This window comes from Solanum tuberosum, unplaced genomic scaffold (genome assembly GCF_000226075.1).
Source record: "Solanum tuberosum cultivar DM 1-3 516 R44 unplaced genomic scaffold, SolTub_3.0 scf00098, whole genome shotgun sequence".
NCBI classification, from domain to species: Eukaryota; Viridiplantae; Streptophyta; class Magnoliopsida; order Solanales; family Solanaceae; genus Solanum; species Solanum tuberosum.
In genome coordinates this window covers 159,814-176,827 of record NW_006239026.1, presented here as the reverse complement: position 1 = coordinate 176,827, position 17,014 = coordinate 159,814, and the positions used below count along the sequence as shown (strand labels likewise).

Here is a 17,014-nt window from a genome sequence, read left to right as displayed (position 1 = left end):
AGATGAAGAGACATGAGTTATAAATAATTCAAATGTACATGTTTATTACATTAAATGTATTAATAATTATGCATTGATTTTATTTGTAAAATAAATAAATGAAAATAAGGGGCGAAAATACAAAAAATGAACAAAAAATTATAATAATCGGTGACTGCATAAAAATTATAAATTCATTTCAAACAAAAAAGAATGGTGACAAAAATAGACTGTTGCACACGCAAAAAATGGCATCATGAAATTAATATTTTTTTTTCAATTACTTTTTTGCAAGTGTAATAAAAATGAAACTCCTAATCATCATTTTTTTGTTTTGTTATTGAAATGGGATAATTATATTAATTGTGCTTCATAACAAAAAAAAAAGTAGAATAATAAAAGACCAAATGATTAACATTGACAATACATGTAGCTAAATTATTTATACAAATCAAAATTAAAAATTTCTAGGAAAAGTAGCTTAAGTTACTAATACAAGTCAAAGTAAAAAAAAAAGATCTAGCAAAAATAATTTTTAATTATGCTTCATTTTTTTCTTTCTTTCTACCATCTTTCTTTGCAAGTAGATCCACCACCATATTTTGCTCCATATGTCAAACTCTTCATCATATGCAACCAATTGAAAAAATATATATTATATGAGTAAATAAAATATCATGTACCAATTAAAATATAATTATACCAAATGAAAAAAAGAAATTTAAACTATATGTAATATTTGTATATTATTTTTTCAATAGCACTAACAATACTAAATAATTATCATGTCTTAAAATCTAACAAATATTATAATTAAACTAAATTATATTCCGAAAACTGACTGTTAGAAAGAACAATTACATAATGACAACACATTGTTAAGAATTACAAAGGTATTTTTTTTATTATATTTGCTTGGTGAATGATATATAATACATATATGAACAAAATATTAAATAAACATGTCCAAGTACATAAAATAAAAAAAAAAAAATTAGAGAATGAAATATATCTTACCTTCATGTACTTCTTTTTTTCGTACATGTTAGATAATTCACAAATAAATGTGATGAAGAAGAGAAATGATAATTTTAAATGTGAATTTTCATGAAACTAAATATGAATTTATATAGATACAAAATAGAACAAATGAAAAATAAAGACTTGAGAATGAAATATTTCTTACCTTCATGTACTTCTTTTTTCTTACATATTAGTTCATTCACAAACCATTATGATGAAGAAGAGAAAAGATAACCTTGAATGTGAATCTTCATGAAACTAAGTATGAATTTATAGGCAAAATAGAGGAATACCATAAGAAGTCATAAACTTACAAATTTAAGTTTGGAGGTTATGGACATAAAAATTAGTATGGGAGTTATGAATATTATTAAAAATAAAAATTAAAGAGAGGTAAGTCATGGGTAATAACTCCTTGTGAATAAATTAAAAAATACTTAAAATACAAGAAAATATTACTATCATTTTATGATTTTATGATTAGAAGTAAGACAAACAAATAAAAAAGAATGTGAAGAGTTTTTGTTGTAAATCTTCATCCATTAATAAAATATTTATTTGTAATAAATTAAGTAATTACTTTTACAATACAATAATTAATTGAAATTTAAAAAAAAAGGCCAAAAAAAGATAAATACAAATGAAGGCCATAGAGAGGTGTCACACACCTTATCTATGTTTCTCCTTTATTATATATATAGATATAGATAGATAGATAGATTAGGGTTATATTCACAAACTTTTTTTTTTAAAAAAAAAACGAAAAAAAAGAGTAAAAGGCTTTAGTGGTTGTGATGAAGTAAATCTATCTTGGATGGAATACCTCTAATGCGCTAATCGGCCTAGGTGGTTGAACTTACTCATAATTTATAACAGGTAAAAGGCTTAAATATATTATCGATTTTTGAATAAAGACTGATTAATAATATCCATTAAAAGTTTGGCTCATTTATGTCATTTTTGTGGCATAAATGAGCCTTTTCTTAAAGTTCGAGACATATTTGAGTCTTTTCTCTTTTAAAAAATAATTTTATTAATGACGTGACTAAATTGATCAGGTGTAAAAAATGATTTTAGAAAACGAAATTGTTTTCAATTAACAAATAATGACATAGATAAGCGTTTTCTCAAACAAAAATTACATAAATAAACCAATTTTTTAACGAATAACATAAAATTACATAAATAAATTAAACTTTTGACGAATAACATAAATGAATCTTTTATTAAAGTTCGATAATCATGCATGGCTAGGACATGAGTAGAAACCAAATCCCTTTTTAACTCTTCAAACGTTGCTACAATATCATTCCATACAAATCCCTCTTTTTTAAGTAAATCATGTAATGCTTTACAATAGACCCAAATCCCAAACACCTTTATGAACCTTCTATATATAATATCGGCAAGTCACAAGAACTCAGTATATTTTAGTTTTTTTCTTTATAAAAATAAAGTTTAACTTTCGTATTTTTATAATTTAAGAGATCAAATGGCGATGAAGAAGGCTTGTGGCCCTAGGCTAATGAGTTCTATGACATTTTCAATTATGCCTCGTAACCAGTGCTTTAAAAGGCGGAGGCATGAGGCCAGACGTTTTATGCAATACGAGGCGAGACATAAGCCCCGAGACATAGAGCGTAAGTCTTATGGATTTATGGGGCGTAGTCTCATGTATATTCAATTTTATAATTTTATTACTAAAAAAAACGTAAAAGTAAAACTTTCAATTATTTTACAAATAAATTTTATTAAATAACCTATAATATATATATAAAAAAAATATTATGATTTTTATTTGAGAATGATATTAATCACCAATAATGAAGAAAAAAGTATTACAATTACTATTTGAGAAATATCATTGCACCAATAACAAAAATATAATTTAAAGCAAAAAAAGGTTCAAAAGTAAAAATAAAAATAAAAAATGCCCAGAACATACGTCTTTACCCCAGGGCTTACGTTTTTACGCATGGTGCTTACGCCCTGTAAATCTATGCCTTATATTTGCATCCGAGTGCATTTTTGGTGCGCTCCCCCTCGAGACTCGCCTGGGACTCACCCAAAAACCGTTTTTGAAAATTCTACGATCGTAACAGTCGGTCAAGTGATCAATGTCATAATTTAGGACCGTAATATCTTAGGTTCGTCTTCTTCTTACAACAAAGATAAAAACATCTTATTGACTTTTCGTCTTATTTATGGGATACAAGCATGTTACATCTCAATAAAATGGGAGACTAAGTCAAATTTTAAAAAAAAGAAAGAGATTTTATGTTTATTTGATAATTTTGTATATACATATTTTATTCTCATAAATTTTAAAAAAACAGAAAAGTTAATTATAATTTGATAAATTTTTTCAATTGTTATATCATATTTCTTGTAAAAAATCGTATGACACAAATAAGTATATATAAATTATTGTACTTTACATAACACCACAAATATTTGTATTTTAGATAAGTTCTTATTGATTATATTTTTTTTAAAAATATTCAGTTAAGTCAATCGTTATACAAACTATCAAAATATTTTAGAAGTAGTAGAAATATTTAAAAGTAGAATTAAACTTCATCGGATAAAGTAAAACTAAAAAAATTAGAGTATCATTCCTACTTGTATAATATTTTGTATTACTATAAAATAATAAAATATGTCTAAATCATCAATATTGTAGTGATTGTTATGCTTTAGAAGGCAATGTCTTTTTAAATTTGATTATTTGATATAATTTGAGTTCAAAATGTCTAAGAAGACACCTCACATAATTAAAGATAGTCTTACAAAACCAATATTATAATACGATTGGTTCAAATTGAAGTGAATTAGATAAATTAAAAAGTAGAAAGTAACGATAAATTTAATTGCATACAACTTTTAAGTATCATTACAATAATTGTATTTTAAGAAAATAATAAAATATTACAAATATATGCATAGTGATTGATAAAAGATGTACAGCAAGCTATTAATTTTTTTTAATTAATACTAATAATAAATACATAATTATTTTTATATTTATATATATTAACATTACATTATTTTAAGACCTTATTTTTCAAGACTAAAGTCATTGCTTTAGTGGCTTTAGAAATGAACAACCCCTAAGTACAAGATTATTAATAATATATATATATATATAGTTTAATGATTTACACTTCCAAAAAATTTAGTAATTGATGACTCCAAAAAGGTGCATAGAGTAAAGAATCAATCAATAGATACAATTCAAAATTTAAAATTTACAAGATTTTATATAATTTATTTAAAATATTATATAATAACAATAATAATAAAATATTTATAATATTGAATAAAGACATAAAGTCACCACTGAAGTTGTCCCAAATTTTCAAAAAAACACATTAACTTTGCAAGCGTCCTATTACCCCACAAATGTATTAAATACCTTTGTAAATAGACCATTTTGACCCATTCTCTCCCAATGTTTTGTGAACACCCAAATAACGCGCGTGAATGTAACAATTTGCTTCCCAAAACCAATTAAAAAGCGTCACGTTTTAGTTAATTTCTCTATTAATTAATTAGATTAATAAATACACCTTCTTTCCCAAATTTTTCTAATGGTCGAACACAAAAGGCTCTCGCTTAATGCGCAATCGGAACTTGTGGCTGTTGTTCCTTTGATTTTTTCTAGATTTGATTCGGTAGAAACTCGCTTTGAAATGTATTGTAGATCTAGTATTTGTGATTTCTTCAACAAATCACTTTTATTAATTTTTAAATTTAATTAAAATGGATCAAAGAAGGTGAGCATCACACATATCTTCATAGATGCTAAAATGAGTCAAAATGATCTATTTACAAATGTATTTAACACTTTGGTGGGGTAATAGGACGCCTGCAAAGTTAAGATGTCTTTTTAAAATTCGGGATAACTTCAGTGGTGAATTTATGTCTTTTCTCAATATCTCTTAAAAGGCCTTTTATATTTTTAGTGAACTTATATGTCATACTATAGATCTGTCCTTATTCGAATGATAAAAAAAGAAATACAACCAAATGTTATAATGAAATAATAAGTACACATTCATCTTTAAGTAGTGATTTTAAATTCCAAATCATTCTCTTTGATTGGCTAAATACTTTTAAAGTGGATTTTTTTTTGAAGTTTCATATGATCGAATTTTAGAATAAATATAAAATATTAAGAGAAAATACATAATTACCCTATTAAAGTAAGACCTGTTTTGAAAAAAGACACTTGAACTTTGTGAAGGTCCTATTACCCCACTAAACTACTTTCAACCAAACTTAATACGTCATTTTCACTTATTTTTGCACCTGCTGTGTTCTCACGTTGCAAGAGCGCGTGAGTAGTTTAAAAAACAGCCTCTAACCAATATAAAAAAGCCATGTGGCATTTCAAATTGATTTCTTTTTTAGAGGGAAAAAAGGTTTTGAAAAAATACTCCAACTTTGGCCGAAATTACTGTTACGATACCAAACTTTATGGAGGACCTTTTACTCTCCTGCACTATTTAATAGTGTATTTTAAAGGTATATATGTACCCACGTGGACACATTACTATTTAAAATGATGCAATATTTATGATGTCCACGTAGACACATATATATCTTTAAAATACACTATTAAATAGTACAGAGAAGTAAAAGGTCCTTTCCAAAGTTTGGTAACGTAACAACAATTTCAGCCAAAGTTGAAGTATTTTTCAGACCCTTTTCCCTTTTTTAAAATAAAGATCCATCTTCCCCAAATCAATTCAAACACCATTAACAACTATTGAAGCTTGTTGGAGTGTCTATGGCCAAGTTAGCATTGTAGTATTTCTCGAAGTTCGATTCACTGTCACAAGACGAGTACTTCGTTAAGTTATCCTCGATTCTGGACTTGTCATTTGCTTCTCCTATCTTTTTCGTCATTGCAATGGTACAATTTATCATCGTCGACATTTGATATTTTTTACGGAGATGATGAAAAGATAACAAAAGTGAAAAGAAAAAATGAAGAGAAAGAAGGTCATTGTTAGTCACCATTTTATCTGACGAAAAAAGCATTTTTCCGGCGATAATGACAGATTAATGATGGTTAGCCATGGTTGCTTCAACCATCTGAGGCGAAAGGCCTCTTGGTGCTAATAGAAGTATTTGTATAGTTCCAAGAATAGAGGAATAGAATAAAATGATGATTGTTTTCCTAAAATTACAATGATAATAGCATAAAAATAATAGATTGATTTTTGTTTACCATTTCTAATTGAAGTTAATTGTCTTTTTTTATTTGATGAAGAAGATTAGGGAAAAAGGAGAAGTACATAGGAATGGAGAGGTGTTGGAGGGGGGTGGAAAGTAATTTTTCCTTTATTTATAATAAAGAAAATTCTTTTTTCATATTTATTTTTATAATTTATGACATTTAACACGTGACAATTTGAGATTGGGGCGTGCATTTTTTCCTTTATTTATAATAAAGAAAAACCTTTTTTCATATTTTTTTTATAATTTATGACATTTAACACGTGTCAATTTGAGATTGAGGCGTGAAAATCACACATTTTCTCACAACTGGGTTTAATCGAAAAATGAGGCAATGTTATTACTTTTAAATTGTTCAGAGGGGTATTATGAACCCCGCAAAGTTTAAGTGTCTCTTTACAAAAAGAATATTAATTCAAGATGGACTTTATGTATTTTCTCAAATATTAATCAAATCTAGCCAATGATGTATGATAGATATTGATATTACTTGTATAACAATTCGTCCATACATGTCCAAGTTCATGAATTATGAGTCCCAATAATTATTGTATACGTGTATCATTGAAAACTACTCACCTTGCAAAAAAAAGAATTAAAATATATAGCAAATAAAATAAAATTAGGGCTCATTTTTTATATATGAGATAAGGAATAATAATTTCAAAATAATTTTTTTTTTTATATAATCTCAATTAGTTAATGGGAAAAAGAATAATAATTTATGAAATATACTAAAATAATGAAATTAACTATTCTATATAAAAGATTAAATAACTAATATCATGAGACATGAGTATTATTTATTCCTTCTTTCATAAAACAGGGTCGCTTAGTAACCTTTCGCTTAGTAATGGAATCAAGAATATAAACATAACATCTGAGGTTGTTGATTGAGAATACAGAAAGCTAGACTCAAGTCTAAAATATATTTGTATATTTTTCATTTTTACAAACACAATATTAGACTCTTTTAACTTTTGCAATAATTTATAAAAAAATTAATCTAATATGGTCATAATATATTCTAATTCACACAAAAAAAAATCTTTAACCGTAATCTAAAATGTTCATAAACTACAAAAGAAAGAAGCAAAGTCATGCACTACATAATTAACCCAACACATGGATAGCTTGTGAAAATTGCATAAGTTAGACGCGCACATAATGAGTTCCAAGCTTGACGATTTATTATAATTTCATATAGCGTTAAATTTTTTAAGTTCTATAGTGATGAATTTCTGAATTTTCACGATTCAGGTTGTTTCTATTCCGCTCGCCGTTAGTAAGGAAATCAATTTTCTTTTCTTTTCCTTTCTTTTTAATCAATAAATTTTTTCAAGTTCTAATTTTATTTTATCAAAGTTTCGTTTTAGATATTTTTATGAAAATTTACAAAATTCATTCCCCATTTCTCGATAAAAAAAATAAAAAAAATCCCCCCCCCCCCCCCCCCCCAGATATACTACTCTTTAGATATTTCCATCAAATGCAATGCGCTTTTTCCCATAATTAAAGGACCCAAAAAAGCAAAAACAAAAATATCTTCTTTACTCACCGAATCTTCTAGAACACAACTGCATTTTTTCACTATGTCCACGTCAGCAGCCGACGCCGTGGCCGGAGAAATCGCTGGTTCCGACGACGGTGTTCTAGAAACTCCATTCCTAGACTCGGAACGTTGGAACATCCTCCAGAGTATAGCGGAGGAAGGAGGCTACGCATACGCAACCATGACGTCGCTCGCGGCGGCCGGAGATATACGAGCGGCGGAGGCGGCGAAGGAGATGGCGTGGGAACAGTTACATTCAGGTCCATGGCATTCGGTTGTGCCTATATGGAGAGATGCGTATTCAATGGCGTGTATGCATTTGGCGAAACTTCATTATGCTAATGGTGAGTTTAATCAGGCGATTAAAGCTTTAGATATGGGGATTATTATGGGAGGAATGATGCTTAGGGATGAACTGAACCTCGCGATTCGAAAGGCGTCGGAGAAGGAGAAAGCTCGGAGTGATCTCGGAGATAAAGGTGAATCCGAGATTAAATTTGTTTCTCAAGAAATTAACGTGGCGGAGGTTAGGTTCGTCCCTCGCAATTTACGATTTGTTGTATTGTTCAGCTCTCAATTAAGCTTTGTTTGAACAAAAAAAGATGTGATTTTGATAGTATTCATTCAATAATTTGTTTGTCTGGATTTGACTTGAAAGGAACTTTAAGAAATAAAGGACCTTCTGAATTTTGCTTGTCTTAAATTAAAGATATGTAGAATTAAAGTTTCAAAATAAATAAATTAAAGATATGTAAATTATCAAAATGTCACTTAATCTTGTGGTCTTAAACGTTTCGAAAGCTAAAATTAAAAAGTTTGCCAACAAAGAAAAGAGGCAAGGAAGTAAGAATTTTGATACTTATTGTTTTGAATGTCATTTAGTTGTGTGCTTATAAAAGCTTAATGGTATATTCTTTGGCATTTTTTAGAGTTAAATTGTTTCTAAACGTAGAAAAGATCATTCTTTTTGGAACCGAACAAAACATTGGGAAGGAGGGTGATTTGTTTTTTTGATAACTGAGAAATCTTCGAGGGCCAGTAGGCCATGGTTCAAAATTTGGTGGACAGGTTTTAGTTAACATGTGATGTGTGCGGTGTGCCTAATCCACACATCACAAACTGAGCTCTTACCACTAGACGAAAGTCCGTGAAATGGGGGGAGAAATTGTGACTATTTTAAGTCTTTTTACAATTAACTGAACTTGAGAAATGTAAATAGTTTCGATCAAGTCTTTTTTTTAAGAAGTGCATTGCAAATTCTTGTATGACTTTGCTCCGTCTGTGTTGTATTTTCTTCTTTTGGGAAATAAGCTAATGGAGGAACTGATATATTAGAATTGGAAGCTAGCTCATATTATTGCTGGTTTTAAATGTGGAAAAAGATCAAATTGAAATCAAAGAAGAAGAAGCAGTTCGTTTGTATACTTGTTAAGCAGGATAAAAGAAAAAATAAATGTTTGTCTGTAGTTCTCTTAACTCTGTACTCAAGGATTCATGTCTTCTTAGTAGAGTTTCAGTTTTTCTCATTCCCTTTCAATGAACTACCATAAAAATTGTTCATTTCTATTTTATTATCTCCCTGTTCACTTCTTCAGCCAGTGTTAATCCCCCTCTTCATGTTTTGTGCAATGTGGTATGATATGAATGAACAACTGTTGAGCGGTGAAGGAAGTACTAAGATTCTTTCCTTGCTTAAGCTTAGGAATAAACACATGAGGAACTCTAGGTTTGTTAATCTACTTTCTGAGTATTTTTTGGTCAAGGAATCTACTTTCTGAATCTTACCAACGAGATGTTTTAAAACTAGAAATGTTTTATAGTTTCATATCCATTTTAGCTAATTGTAGGATAAAGCATCCATTTTTGCAATCCTGTTTTGCATTTTGTAATTAATGGGTTTCGGTAATTCATTGAATGCCACAATGAAGGAGTACGATCCTCTTTAAATCCTTGATTGTACCTATTTTTGTCTAGTAGGTTGGAAAACCTCTTTAAATCATCAGTTATAGCATTTTTGTCAATTTGTTCCAGCTGTCTGTTGAAAAAATTGAATGCATTTTACCAATTATATCAATGAATACATGTTTTCTAGGTGAGCTCATCAGTGAGTGCTCTCTAAGCTTTCACATAGTTGAGGTGGTCTAGCATTTACTTGAGTGCTAATTGTGTATTTGAGATGAGAAGTGTAGTTATTTATCGTTTGTTTTGACTTTGCAGGTGCAGCAGTCGCTACCTATTAAGTCTCTGTCTTGTAAGTTAGTAGGGAAAAGTCCAGCCTTATCGTTGGAGGCATTCCTGAGAGACCATTATTTATCAGGAACTCCGGTGGTAATCAGAGATTCCATGGATCACTGGCCTGCTAAGAGTAAGTGGAATGACATGAATTATCTTAGAAGGGTTGCTGGCTTCCGTACAGTCCCCGTTGAGGTGATTACATTTACCACTGAACTCTATATCTGTTGCATATTCCAACATTAAATTGATCAGCAGATTTCTAACCATATCCAGAAGATAAGTCCTCTTTAAAGCAAATGACAAGAATGCAAGTCCCTTCTTCTTGAAATGTATAAAGAGAATGTATTCGTATAGCCAGTGGCGGACCCAGGATTTTCGTTCAGGGGGTTCGAAAAATAAAAGTATAAACGTGTAAATAAGCCTTTAGAAATGGAAACCTTGAATTCTTTTGGGTTTAAAACCAAACTTTTAGCACATTTTTTAAAGTAAAAAAAAACTAAAAAAAACTTGAAAAACAGAACTGAAAATTAAAAAAAAACTAAAAAAAACTGAAACTGAATAAGAAAAAAATAAAACGCTTTCACTGGGATTCGAACCGGTGACGTACAACTTAATTTCAGGGTACTTGCCACTGCACCATCAGTTTCTCTTTGTTATTGAGGGGGTTCAAAATATATATATCTACAGAAATTGAAAAACAGAACTGAAAATTAAAAAAAAAACTAAAAAAAACTGAAACTGAATAAGAAAAAAATAAAACGCTTTCACTGGGATTCGAACCGGTGACGTACAACTTAATTTCAGGGTACTTGCCACTGCACCATCAGTTTCTCTTTGTTATTGAGGGGGTTCAAAATGTATATATCTACAGAAATACAGAAAATTTACCTTATATATACTGTGTAATATTTTGCCGAGGGTGAACCCCCTGGATACCACGTGGGTCCGCCCCTGCGTATAGCATGTGAAAAGAGAATCAACGAGCTCAGGGCTTAGTTTCACAATATTGTTACCGAGTCCAAATTTATAGCTAGCTTTCCACGTTCTCAGTGGAATATGATATAAATGTTTCATATTAAAAGGGTGTCTCTTGTGTGCTATGTCAACTCTAATGCAATCAATGCATGAATTCACTCAAAACTTGATATCGACTTAAGCCATTTTCCAGGTTGGAAAGAACTATTTGTGCCCAGAATGGAAGCAAGAGCTGATCACATTCTCTGAATTTCTCGAGAGAACTCGATCCAATGATACTACCTCTGTGGAAACTACGTACTTAGCTCAGCATCAATTATTTGATCAGGTATAATTTTCCTCTACATTTATTTCTGTATATTTGTGTAAACACTTTTACCTTGAACTTATTTTTTTGGAATTAGTGGCTTAGCTCTGTAGCTAAATGACAGATACAAGAGCTACGGCAAGATATTGTTATTCCTGATTATTGTTTTACTGGAGGTGGGGAAATCAGGTCGCTTAATGCTTGGTTTGGTCCAGCCCGGACTGTGACGCCTTTGCATCATGATCCTCACCATAATATACTTGCTCAGGTACTACATACAGCCAAATAGCATACATATTTTTACAATAAGCTTCCTGAGCTTAACAAAAAGTAAATCAGGTTGAACCATAGGTGATTGCTTTGATTGATTATTTTTTAGGGGGGAAAGTTTCTGCTACTGTGTGCATGTTGATATGTTTCATTTTTATTTCTTGTGATCTTCTGCATTTCAATTTACAGGTTGTTGGCAAAAAGTATGTACGGCTTTACTCAGCGTCACTTTCGGATGAGCTTCACCCACATAGTGAAACCATGCTTAGCAATTCCAGCCAGGTATATGCTTCTCCCTTATTTTTAATTGCAGTTCACCAGAATTGTCATTTCAACGGTCTGTTGTTCAGTATTTTTAGCCTTGGTTAGTTGTTACCAACTCCATTTATGCTAGTGTCTTTGTTTTACTCGGTATAGTATTTAAAAGAAGATTTGAAAATGTTGGTTGTTAGTAATAAGTACTACTCATGTGTCGTGTTTTATGATGGTATTTGGCTAGACACGGAGTTTTAAGATGTTTATTTGACTTGCATATCAGAAAGAGTAGATTGGTGATGGTTGAAAGGTTCATATTAAAGTTTGTGTAGTTTATATACTACTAATTCTTCCTAAAAAGCTGTAGATCTTATATAGAGATGACACTGTAACAAACATTTTACAATGTTCCAACATAGGAAGTGTCATCAATTGGGAAACAGGGAGCTGATCCAACCTATTGCCTCTCTATTGCCTCTCTATCTCCACGGGTAGGGTTAAGGTTTGTGTATACTCTACCCTCCTTAGACCCCACTTGTGGGATTTCACGGGTATGTTGTTGTTGTTGGAGATGATCCAACCTATTGACTAGTGTTCTCAGAGAGCAGGACAAAGGAAAAGTCCTCCTGAAAAATGGGTTCCACAGAACATATGTAGTTTTATGAAACTGATTTTTCTTTTTAGGTTATCGAAATTTTGGGATGGCTGAAAAGGGAAGTCCGACTATACTTCTAGGACAGAGTGAATAGTGAATACTGTATCTTTTAGGGAAAAAGTAACCGATTTCTCTTTCCATTTTTACTCTGCTGCACATAACTGCACACGACAACACATATCAGGGTAGAAGAGAACTATTATATGCATCTCAAGGTTCTGCTTCTCTTACATATCTGAGGGTTCCACTTATATTATTGTACCTCTCTTTGATGAAACTTACGATATCGTTTTTCCCTTCCAATTGTATGGTTGTTGCTTACTTTAGATGGTTGATATCGCCTACAGCTTTTCGTCTGAACACATTTGAAATCTTGTTTGAAGGTTGATCTAGACAACATTGACGAGAAAGAGTTCCCAAATATATTAGACCTGGAATTCCAGGACTGTATTTTAGAGGAAGGTGAGATGCTTTACATTCCCCCTAAATGGTGGCACTACGTCCGCTCTCTCACGACAAGCTTTTCAGTTAGCTTTTGGTGGAGTGATGCTGAAAAATTAGACGACTGATCGGTCTCATCTGGTGTATACAAAGGAACCAGTTCAACCATCATTCTTCTGCAGATAGCAATGTGGACTTCACCACTACTAATGCATTAACTGTCATTGTCCAGTGTGATTGTTTCAGCTCCAAGTAGCCTTGTTGTCTTTGAGACTTTAATGATGAATTTTTCAAAGAGGTGGCAATCTTGCTTTATTACTTGAAGGTTTGTCTGATCATTATCATGAATTTGGTAAATAAGGTGAAAATGAATTTATTTTCTTATTTGGAATTGAGGTATAGTTATTGTTGTAGGATTTCGCGAGATGAAATGATAAAAAGGTTCAGAATTGTTGGTTTCACGAGTCTCATACCTTTACTGTCGTTTTTTTTATCTATCTAAACTATTGGTCTTTTGGATTAAAACAAATTTTGATGCTAAGTTGGCCAAATATTGTGCTCACTCGACAACAAGTGTCCACAAAAAATGATAGTTTTGAAACACATGCACTATCAGTCTTTTTTTGTTGTTAGAGTTTTTAGATTAGATTATAAAATAGAAATTTAATATTATCTTATCTTAATTCTTGTGTATTAGTTCATGAATTTTTGAAATATGACTGACCAATTTATTTGTCTCCAAATTTTGTGGTCCATTCATGATGATCTAGTGAATGATGCACATTATTTTTATAGAATTTTGCCATTATTTTTTTAAAGTTTTGAGGTAGCAGAATAGAAATTCATGATTATATATGTTTTTCGTGTGCATTAGTCTATAAAATTTCTAAAATATGTTTGATCGGCTCCATTTTATTCCAAATTTGGTGGGGCTATTTGTGACAACATAGTGAGCGATACACATTACTATGTAAAAGAGATAGGTTTGGGATTTTAATTTGGTATGAATTCATTTGGTTTAGTGGGTCGGATTTGGATTAAAATAGAAAATCGGGCCATTTTAATCGAAATTGGATATTTTTAGTTGAATTGGGGCTTTTCATCCAATTGAGGGTATATGTGACAAGTATAGTAAAGGTGAGGGTAAAAACAACTTCATTTTAACGGTAAGCATAAAATTAACTAATAAATGAAAGTTGAGATGTATTTTTGACCATTTTCCCAATTATTTTTAAAAAACGATATAGATAGCTTTTAATACTTAATCATCATAATTAATTAACATACATTCTCATTTCATCAAATCGATACAATAAAATTAATATGATTTAATATAAACACTCGATGAAATATGCAATAACACATGAAAAGACAAAAAGCTTCTATAGGAACTCAATTATCATCAATTAATATAATCCAACAAAGACAAAATTTCAATAGCATCTTTCATTCTCTTTTCTTCTTTCCACCATGGAAGGTGAAAAAGGTCACATAGTTCTCTTCCCTTTCATGGCACAAGGTCATATAATCCCTTTCTTAGCTTTAGCTTCAAAATTTACCCAAAAGGGTTACCAAATCACTTTCATAAACACACCATTAAACATCAAGAAACTCAAATCATCATCAAAAAACCCTTCAATTCACTTTCTTGAAATACCCTTTAACAGTACTGAACATAATCTTCCACCAGATGCTGAAATCACTGATTCTTTACCTTATAATCTTGCCCTTAAACTTCTTCAAGTTTCCCCTTCACTTGAATCTAACTTCAGATTCATTCTTACTAATCTTGTTAACCTAAAGATTGGATTTTTCAAGAAACCCCCAATTTGTGTTGTGTCAGATTTCTTTTTTGGATGGTCAGCTAAGGTAACTCATGAATTTGATATTTTACATTCTATTTTTGTTGGTGCTGGTGGTTTTGGATTAGCTTGTTATTACTCTATGTGGATGAATTTACCTCATAAACATACTGATAATCTTGAGTTTATACTGCCTGATTTTCAAGAAGCTGGAAAATTTCATGTTACACAGTTGTCACCTAGTCTTGCTATAGCTGATGGAAATGATGATTACTCAGTTTTTCAGATGAAAAATCTTCCACTTTGGAAAAACTCAGATGGGGTTTTGTTTAATACAGTTGAGGAGTTTGATAATAGTGGATTGATGTATTTTAGAAGGAAGTTATGTATACCTGTTTGGGCAATAGGACCAATACTTTATCAAGAAAATGATACTAAAACTCCTAGGAAAGAATCAGGTATTCCTTTAGTAAAATGTAAAGAATGGTTAGATAATAAGGATGAAAAATCAGTTCTTTACATATGTTTTGGTTCACAAAACACAATTTCGCCATCACAAATGATGCAACTAGCAAAAGCATTAGATGGGGTTGAAGTAAACTTCATTTGGGTGATTAGACCACCTTTAGGATTTGATGTAAATGCTGATTTCAAACCAGAAGAATGGTTACCAGAAGGGTTTATTGAGAGAAATCAAGAAAATGAACAAAGAGGACTAGTAGTGGTTAATTGGGCACCACAAGTTGAAATCTTGGCTCATGAATCAATAGGTTCATTTTTGAGTAATTGTGGTTGGAATTCAGTTCTTGAATCATTGATCAATGGGGTTCCATTAATTGGATGGCCAATGGCAGCTGATCAGTTTTTTAATGCTAAGTTTTTGGTTGAAGAAATTGGTGTTTGTGTTGAAATGGCTAGAGGGACAACATTTGATGTAAGTTATGGAGATGTAATTGAAAAGATTGAGTTAGTTATGGATAGTGAAAGTGAAAAGGGGAAAAGATTGAGGGGTAAAGCTTGTGAAGTTAAAGAAATGATTAAAGATGCTACTAGAGATGAAGATGATTACAAAGGATCTTCTGTTAGAGCTATGGATGATTTTTTTAATTTGATGATGAAAGAAAGGATTGGCTCACAATAATTGACTTTTTTTTTTTGTTAATAATAAAGAAAGAGAAATCTAGAAGAAAAGTTCAACCTCTTTCTTTACCTTTTATATATATATATATATACATAATTTTATTATTTTTGGATGTTTCAAGTTTTCTTTACTTTTTGAAAAAAGAAATGATCAAGGTTGTCGTGGGATGGATAAGATCCTATCATCTTTATTCAGGAGTCTCGAGTTCAACTATTCAAGTCTTGGATATGTGAAAATCTTAGTAGGGAGTGTTTCTCTCTTAAATGAACTTTGTGTGGCACAGAGTCTAATTAATCGTGATTTCAATGTGGATAGCGAACACTAGATTAGAATTTTCCTGCGACATGAATATTGATTAGTCAGAACTTCAAAGCGAATATCAAATGCCAGATGAGAAATCAAAAGAAAGTTTACAATATATGAAAAAGAAAATTTGTGGATGTTTTAAGAGTGTTGGAATTGAGCTTGTAACAATATATTGAGTTCATTTTTAAGTTATAGGTTTCTATTCTTTGGGATAACTTTTAAGTTCTAACTTTTAATGTTTTTTTTAAAGAAATGTTATATAACACAATGTCTACGTATAGTACAACAATTATTACCAAACTTATTTTCTAGTTAATTCTGCATATACAAGCTCGTTTTTATTATTGATTTTAAGCTTAAATAAAGGAGGACCATATGAAAACGCTCTTTAGTGGAGCTTTAACCCTACATGATCGTACCAAGAAACTATTGACTTGGCTTGGTAGGTGGGAAGTAAGTCCAAAGATCACTGATTAGTCGAATGAGTCCATTTCTTTGATCTATCATTGAGTTAATTTCTTGAATATTCACCATATTTTAAAAATTGTCTACTAAAATCACTTTTATTTCTTTTAATGACATGTCAATCAACGTAAAACCAGCAAAATTCAAGATGATAGTAATTTTCCTAGAACTAGAAGAAGAAAAAGATTAGTGAATACATGTTGAACCAATATTGAATCTCAAAAAATCAATTACAAAAAAAAAAAAAAAAACTCACCAATTTCTTAGCAGAAATAATGAATTTGGATGGTATTGTCATTGAGAGTAAAATATATACATACACTATATGAATTACATATCTCAAACAAAACAATATGCCTTCCCC

General features: G+C 30.6%; 2 protein-coding genes across 2 annotated transcripts; both read left to right on the top strand.

Moving 5' to 3' along the window:
* Positions 1 to 7,758: 7,758 nt before the first annotated feature.
* On the top strand, positions 7,759 to 13,397 carry LOC102591001 (putative lysine-specific demethylase JMJD5). Its single transcript, XM_006348356.1, has 6 exons — positions 7,759 to 8,324; positions 10,016 to 10,225; positions 11,202 to 11,336; positions 11,440 to 11,583; positions 11,775 to 11,867; positions 12,879 to 13,397. Exons 1-6 carry the CDS (start codon positions 7,839 to 7,841, stop codon positions 13,062 to 13,064), a joined length of 1,254 nt encoding a protein of 417 aa, XP_006348418.1. The 5' UTR covers positions 7,759 to 7,838; the 3' UTR covers positions 13,065 to 13,397.
* Positions 13,398 to 14,358: 961 nt separating this feature from the next.
* Positions 14,359 to 15,962, top strand: LOC102590649 (UDP-glycosyltransferase 92A1-like). Its single transcript, XM_006348355.2, has one exon. It carries the CDS (start codon positions 14,407 to 14,409, stop codon positions 15,877 to 15,879), a length of 1,473 nt encoding a protein of 490 aa, XP_006348417.2. The 5' UTR covers positions 14,359 to 14,406; the 3' UTR covers positions 15,880 to 15,962.
* The last annotated feature ends 1,052 nt before the right edge of the window (positions 15,963 to 17,014 follow it).